This window comes from Micropterus dolomieu, linkage group LG12 (genome assembly GCF_021292245.1).
Source record: "Micropterus dolomieu isolate WLL.071019.BEF.003 ecotype Adirondacks linkage group LG12, ASM2129224v1, whole genome shotgun sequence".
NCBI lineage: Eukaryota > Metazoa > Chordata > Actinopteri > Centrarchiformes > Centrarchidae > Micropterus > Micropterus dolomieu.
The window spans coordinates 4,623,962-4,631,154 of NC_060161.1; the positions used below are offsets into that span (position 1 = coordinate 4,623,962).

Consider the following 7,193-nt stretch of genomic DNA (forward strand, 5'->3'; position numbering starts at 1 on the left):
TGTTTTTCCCGCAGTGCCTCCGGGCCATGCTGAAGCTGATGTCCGAGTGCTGGGCCCACAACCCCGCCTCCCGCCTCACCATCCTCAGAGTCAAGAAGACGCTCGCCAAGATGGTGGAGTCCCAGGACATCAAGATCTGACCGCCCTCCTCCTCCTCCCACTGCCGCCGCCGCCGCCACCGGATTCACCCGAACCCAGAACATAACTCGACCTGACCGTTACTCTTCTTCATCAGGAGGAGGAAGTGGGAGGTATAAAAAAAAAAAGGACCCGTCTCAGGGCTGAACTGTGCTCCTCCTCATCCTCCGCCGCCGCCGAGCGGCTCATGGCGGCGAGACAGTTTGACGCTTTCTGTGAAAGCCAACGAGACGATTAAAACACTTTAGGTGACGACTTCCTGTGGAGGGGAGAGGAAGCGTCGGCTCGGCGCAGAGGAAAGTTTGGAATCGTCTTCTTATTGTTCATTTTAAGGAGCCGCCTCGCCCGGCTGTCCTGCGACTCTGCTAAAACGCTAAAAACGCCAATTTATTTTTTGTTTTGTTCTTCCTCTTCAGGACTGAGTTCTCCTGCCATATTGAAATATATCTCCACTCTGAAAGTAGAGTTAATTATCAAAAAGCAAAGTAAGGTACTTTTATGATATCTGAATTTTAACGTGTAAATAAATGTTCTCGTTAGAAGATTTTAAAAACGTGATGCTGCAGTGGCGTTGACGTCCGCTCGCTACAGAGACGTCTCCCGTCCTGTCCGTCTGTCCACATCCTGGTCTCTCTGTCTGTCTGTTCGTTAGGAGTCAGTTATAACGAGGTGGAGCCGCTCTGGTGGCAGGAGTTAATCTCATTGGGTGAGTTAAACCTGAGTGGGTGGAGCCAAACGACCAGAGAGCCAACTGCAGATCCCGTTCAGCTGGGAGAACCAATCAGAAGACGGGATAAGCTGACGAGCGAGAGTTGGTCACTTTAAATAAAATGTAAATTTCAGAGATTAACACTGCGTTAACGACTTCAAGTTATTGAAGTGTAGCTTCAGTCCTGCAGCCTTTGAATGCAGCGCCGCCTGCTGGACAAACACAGATATTGCATCTTACAAACGCCAGAACCGGGACAGAAACTCAAAGAGGACGGTTTAATTTATTATTGATTGATCTAAACTGTGACGGTCAATAACGAGCAGTTTATTCACTTTATGATCCGACCGCTTTAGTAACTCTGCAGATTATTAATTCAGAATAAACCGACCGATGATGAAGTATTATAACAGATTAAACCGCAGAAAATAAAGGAAACATTAAGGTGTAACGAGTATTTGTACATTGTGGTATTACTGCTTTTACTTAAGGTCGGAGTACTCGTGTCACTTTGAAAGTTTGTTCAGCTGTTTGATGAAAAAATAATAATTTAAAGACGTCAGGAAAAGAAGATATTTTGAATCTTTAGTTAAAATATCACTAACGGAGCGCTCGTCTACTTCCTGCCGTGTCTCGTCCTCGTCGCGCGGGTTTCGCTAAATTGCTGCGTGGGTTAACTCCCAGATTTTAGTCATTCTTTGGCTCCTCCCACCGAGGTTTCACCTGGCCAATCAGATTATCGATCTGAGATTAATTTATTCCAAAAATAACCTTCAGTTTCTTCTTTCCACTGCATTGACATCAGGAAGTTGGTTCAGTTGCATTTTCGGGGACAAAAGTGTCCCGTTAGGAATATTTGGGAAACTCATCCAGAATGTGGTTAGCCTAGCTTAGCATAAAGACCGGAAGCAGGGGGAAACTGTTAGCCTAGCATTATAAAAGTGAGAGTTTGTGGTTTTACCAGCAGTTAGCGACAACAAAGCTATGCTAGCATCCCCCCCCCCCCGCTTCCAGTCTTTGTGCTAAGCTAAGCTAACCACACGCTGGACCCCTCTGTGCCCTGGACGCCGCACAGAGATGGGGGGGGGGGGGAAACCTTACCTGAAATGTGGGACTGTCTCTTTAACTGTGTTTCTGTCCTCAGCAGCGGGATGGCGTGCACGTGACGGCGTGCACGTGACGACACAGTAACTTTGTGCTTCTCTCTCTGTAATAAACATGCAAGAAGCCGCCTGTATAGAATAATCTGTTGTTGTTGTTGTTGTACAGCTTCTGGTTCGGTGCCTTATGAGTTTACCAAGGAAATGAAAAACTCTGTATACCGTCTGTCCAATGTAACGATTTTTAAGTAAAATAACCTTATTTTAGTACACAAGCTGCTTCGCCTCCGCTCTGCTTCTTTTCCCACATCAGTTCCTGCACGATCTCTTTGTCTCTTTGTCCGGTTTCACAGCAGCTTAACTAAAACGATGAAATCTCGATGTTCTTGGTGGTGGTTTTGTTTTTTGTATTATAGTTGAATAATAATATCTGATACTTTGAGAAAGCTTTCTGTAAATGTTTAAATACTAGAGTTTTTATTCCAGAACTAGAAAGAAAGAAAAGTTGGTTAATAAGATTTTTTTTAAAAAGGTCAAAATTTAGATGCTGATGCAAACTTTATTTAAAGCCTCAGTTCTTTGTAAATCCTGTTTCCTCATGTTGGTCCTGAAATGAAAGGTCACATTTGTGCTACGTTTTAGTTTTAAAACGTACGTCTAGTGGCCGTGCGCGGTGGTCTGTTCCGTGGTTACAGACGATTTGGTGAAAGAGTAAAGAAATTCAGACGAAGAACAGCACCAGATTTTATTTAGCGTGGACCGATAACGAGCTGGGACCGTTACTGAGTGTAACACGGGAGTTAAAAGCGGCGATGGCGGCGGGAAACCGACCGGGAGTCGTTGCAAAATAAAAATATCTAATCAAAAACCTTGTCAGCAGCGTCGTGGTTCTGCTTTGCTTGGCTGATAAGAGCCAATCATAAGAGCCGAGCGCGAGTCATCGTTTCTAAAGTCCACCGTTTTTGTCCCGTCTTCACTAAAAACGCTCTCTGGAGTTTTAAAACGAAAAACAGGGTCAGCAGCGTTTTCAAATTTCTCCGCTTTACGTCTTTGTTTTCAATTCAGATCCGCTTTATTGGCATGAATGTATGACAATGTCAAAACTACAAATAAATTACATAAATTTCATTTAATAAGTAAATAGGACCGTAAAAGTTTTGTTTTAATAAAATACATAAAATTATGTAAAAATAAATATTAAAAATAAAATCAGTAACCCTGTGTGTTAGAAAATATACTAAATTAAAACGGTTAAAAAATAAAATAAATTAATGAAACGGTAACGTGTTTAAAATAATAGACTGTTTCAGTTTTTCATCTATCAAATGTGAAATTTAAACAAAATCCAGATAAAGGAAATAAATTTCCACCGTTTCAGTCTGGACGGGAGAGCAAACTGTCTGTTTTAACACCAAAACGCAGCAGTGTGGGCGGGGCCAGACGGGCTCACGGTGTCTTCCTGCAACAACTCTCCCCTCCAGAGTTTTCAGAGCGAGAGTTCAGCAGGTGATCGCCCAAAGAATACACAATGTGGACAAAAGTACTGGGACACCTGACTCAACCACGGGGACGTCGTCTCAGTGAAACAAAGGCTTCAACTCTAACATTTAAATATGTATTGGTCCAAATGAGGCTTCTGAAGGAATATTAACAGGCTGCTCTAAGGTGTTAATGCACAAATGTTTATTTTAATTTCCTTTCACTGCTGCAGAAAAAAGAAAGTTTAGGTCAGCAGAAATGAGAAATAAAGTAATTGTGCAGCAGTGGAAGTAACGAGCTTTTATTTACATCACTTAGGCAGCAGAATATAAACGAGCTCCAGCTGCAACATTAAGGTGGTAAAAGTATTCATGGAGTGTAACCGAATATTTCTACACTAGTAATACTTTTCCTAAAGGTCTGAATACTGGTGTCACTTCACTTATTCCAAAGATGATTTGTTGCTTGAATTTAAAGACAGCACATTTTAGAATTCATTATTCACAGATGGCAGCGATATAAAAGTTTAAAAATTGTAATGGTCCAGTCTTTTCTAAATGCTGAGCTGATGACATTTAGCTTTAACCTTCAGAGGTCTGCTGCGCACCCTGCTGGACAAAACCTGACACTGCATCTCACACCAGATCAGTCTCCTATAAAAGGAGAAATTAGGGCTGCAAGTAACTCTTGTTTTAATCATGTTAACAAATCAGTAAATATTCAAATTTAAGAAGCTGGAGCCAGAATTTGGACATTTCTTATAAAAGGACTCAGAACAGTTTGAACGCTGCTAAATGTCTTCAGACCTGTGAAGAGGCGTCTGGTACATTAAACCTCCTGCAGCGGTGAACTCAGCGGCACAATCCTCTAATTTAATTTTGGCCTCAGTGAATCACGGGACACCCAGAAACTAAGCTGCTCACAAGTCACCGTGGAAACAAACCGCCCAGCTGAGAGAATAAACACGGCGAGTCTTTGAGTTGTGTCAAACATTTCCGTCTTTATTTAAACGCCAGTCTGTCTACTTGTCCTCGGGCTTGTTGAAGCAGTAGGTGAGGCAGCACTTCCCGCAGTAGTGGCGGTCGAAGTGGCTCGCCATGAAGACGCCGGCGCCGCACTCGTCGGCGGGACACTCGCGCCTCAGCCGGTGGATTTTCCCGTTCTCGTCCACCTGCGGACAGAAGTTACACGTCAGTGACCGTCTTCCATGACTGAGCAGGTTTGAGTCTCAGCTTCATCAGTCAGACGGTTTCGTACCTTGTAGTATTTGAGCACAGCGAGTTTGACCTTCTTCCTCTTGTGCTTGTTCTTCTTGGGGGTGGTGTAGGACTTCTTCTTCCTCTTCTTAGCACCACCTCGCAGCCTCAGCACCAAGTGCAGCGTGGACTCCTGAGGGCGGAAACAAACTGTTAACAAGCAGTCGGACGTTCAGCAGCGCTGAAACAACAACAACGAGCCGAGTCTCAGAAGCTGCAGTCACTTCCAGCGACACAGTTTCCATTCGTTCACAATAAACTCTAAAAGGCGGCGTCTGTCGAGTTTTCATCTGATCGACTTCAACCACTCCTGTCTCAGGGCCGGGCCATTAAACTTTGTACATACAGCAGTTTAACAGATGTTCACTGAAGGTTTGGACCTGAGGCTTCACACTTTCACTCGTCCATTTTATCTGCATCACTGTTGTGGAATCGTTATTTCTCTTTAACTTTGTCGTTTGCATCAGTTTTAAATTGTTTTTAGTTTGTGTTCAACCATGTGAAGCACTTTGTACCTCCGTAAATAAAATGTAATGTTAATATATCCCAATTGCCGGCGATCCGATCGACTTCACTCTTGGCGGGTTCCTGTCTGAGGCAGAGCGGCGTGGAGTCCGTCGGACGAGCGGCCTTTGAGAACAGCTGATTTACTGTCATTGTAAATTTCTACACTGGCTGAATTAAATTCACTGACTTGTGAAACTTGTAGAAGCTTCTATCAGGATCTCAGCTGGATTATTAAACAGCCTTTAACACACACGGTAGTGATGAGACGTGTCACATGATCTTTACCTTCTGGATGTTGTAGTCGGACAGCGTGCGTCCGTCCTCCAGCTGCTTTCCAGCGAAGATCAACCTCTGCTGGTCGGGAGGGATACCTGCAGACAGAAGACCACAGGTTACGCCGCTGGATATTCGCTTTAATCTCAACGACTGTTTTCCAATTTCCTTGATATGATATATACTATGATAAAGACTTTGTTTACCATATGAACCGTTTCAGAACTGGAGCTGGTGAAAATTAACCATTTTACCCCAAAGCTCATTAGATTAATAACGTCTGGTCGTCCTCGTGGCTTTAAGATGCTGACCAATAAAAATTTATTCAACTTGTTCTAGTTTTATAAACCGTGTCAAACTACAGCTGAACTTTGTTTAGAGTCTCAGATGTTCATTTAAAGTTTCCACTTGAACGTGTGTCCAACGATGCTGCGGAACATTTCACTTCAATGAAGCCAGAAAGATGCTGATCTCTATTATCTAAGTGTGCATCAGGTCATCGACAGGAAGGAGGTTTAGTTTGGGGTGATGACAGACCGTCTCTAAAACTAAACATCTTCCAGCAGGGCTGCATCTGACCAGTCGTTTTATTCTGCATTAATGTGCTGATCAGTCTTTTTTAAACACCCCACAGCAAAAAACAAACTGCTTGTTTTATCAATAAGGATTCTTTAAAACAAAATCATTAAAGAAGCTGAAGCCACTTTTTAGGCTTTTGTTTCTGAAAGCCAGATTAATTGCTTTCTGTAACGAAAACGTTTCTCATCTCAGACTTCCGTTTCCTGACGGATCTAAACGGGTTGGATTCACGAACTCACCCTCTTTGTCCTGGATTTTGGCCTTGACATTTTCAATAGTATCCGAAGGCTCAACCTGGAGGAGGAGAAGAAGAAGACAGGTAAGTCAGGACACGAGCTTCCGGTCAAATCCACCGTCACGTGTTTGGTATGAAGACTCAAAACGTGTATGTGACATAAAAGTGCACTTTTATTAAGTTTTTACGCGTTAATGAGCGCCGCTGTCTGTCACACGTGTTTACGGTGCTTTCAGTGACTGCTAGCAAGCTAACGTTAGCTTAGCTTACAGAGGTAGGACAGAACATGGCGTCCACTTTCCTGGAGTTAAACACATACAAGGACAATATAAGATGCTCAATACACGGAATCTAATGTGGGTTTATCGCACTTATTTTGCTGTAAAGTAAGTAAAACTCGGGTTAACTGCGGCCACTGAACGCCGCGTCCCTCCATGACGCTGTACCCACCTCGAGGGTTATGGTCTTCCCCGTGAGGGTTTTCACGAAAATCTGCATCCTGGCGTTCAACCCACCTGCACGAAGAAACACAAGAGAGCTTTAACTTGTCGTTTGAGCTGAAACGAGCTCTTAAAACGCGCTGTTTTGTCAGGATTAGTCGGTTTAAACGCGGAGCTCTTACCGCAGCTTCGCTCCTAATGGCGGATCATGAGAAAAGGGGCTTTCAGGGAGAGCGACGGGGTTTTCTCTCCGCGTTTGCACGGAGCTGTAGGTAACCGTCACGGTGCCCGATCGAAAATAATCGCTCCATTTTGTTTCCGTTTTTAGCGTCTGTCTTTTTTTTCTAACCGCATTTGGCATCAACGTTTGTTTTAAAAACTATATTACGGCACATCGCTTTGTGTATTTAAAGAGAAAAGGTTGTTTTTTTGTTTTAAGAAACTCAATTTCCCAGGTATACTTTCGCGGTAGCCATA

The 7,193-nt window shown here is 43.5% G+C and overlaps 3 protein-coding genes across 12 annotated transcripts in view; 2 read left to right on the forward strand and 1 right to left on the reverse strand.

Moving 5' to 3' along the window:
• The window catches only part of LOC123980102 (bone morphogenetic protein receptor type-1A-like), a 60,374-nt gene extending 58,152 nt beyond the window's left edge, over positions 1 to 2,222 (forward strand). For all 5 annotated transcript variants that reach the window (XM_046064329.1, XM_046064328.1, XM_046064332.1 and 2 more), the window contains one exon: positions 15 to 2,222. In XM_046064329.1, coding sequence (XP_045920285.1) covers positions 15 to 140 — 126 coding nt within the window. In that variant the 3' untranslated portion in view covers positions 141 to 2,222. The remainder of the gene's footprint in view (positions 1 to 14) is intronic.
• Positions 2,223 to 4,406: 2,184 nt separating this feature from the next.
• Positions 4,407 to 6,993, reverse strand: rps27a (ribosomal protein S27a). Its single transcript, XM_046064333.1, has 6 exons — positions 6,899 to 6,993; positions 6,727 to 6,791; positions 6,281 to 6,335; positions 5,475 to 5,560; positions 4,684 to 4,815; positions 4,407 to 4,597 (listed from the first exon to the last, which is right to left on the reverse strand). Exons 2-6 carry the CDS (start codon positions 6,772 to 6,774, stop codon positions 4,448 to 4,450), a joined length of 471 nt encoding a protein of 156 aa, XP_045920289.1. The 5' UTR covers positions 6,775 to 6,791; positions 6,899 to 6,993; the 3' UTR covers positions 4,407 to 4,447.
• LOC123980101 (clathrin heavy chain linker domain-containing protein 1-like) overlaps positions 6,800 to 7,193 on the forward strand; it is an 11,984-nt gene continuing 11,590 nt past the window's right edge. For 3 of the 6 annotated variants that reach the window (XM_046064323.1, XM_046064325.1, XM_046064326.1), the window contains exon 1: positions 6,800 to 7,193. This exon is cut by the window's right edge and continues 312 nt beyond it. The gene's annotated coding sequence lies outside the window, so the exon portion shown is untranslated. The other 3 variants (XR_006827375.1, XM_046064322.1, XM_046064327.1) reach the window with 2 other exon arrangements.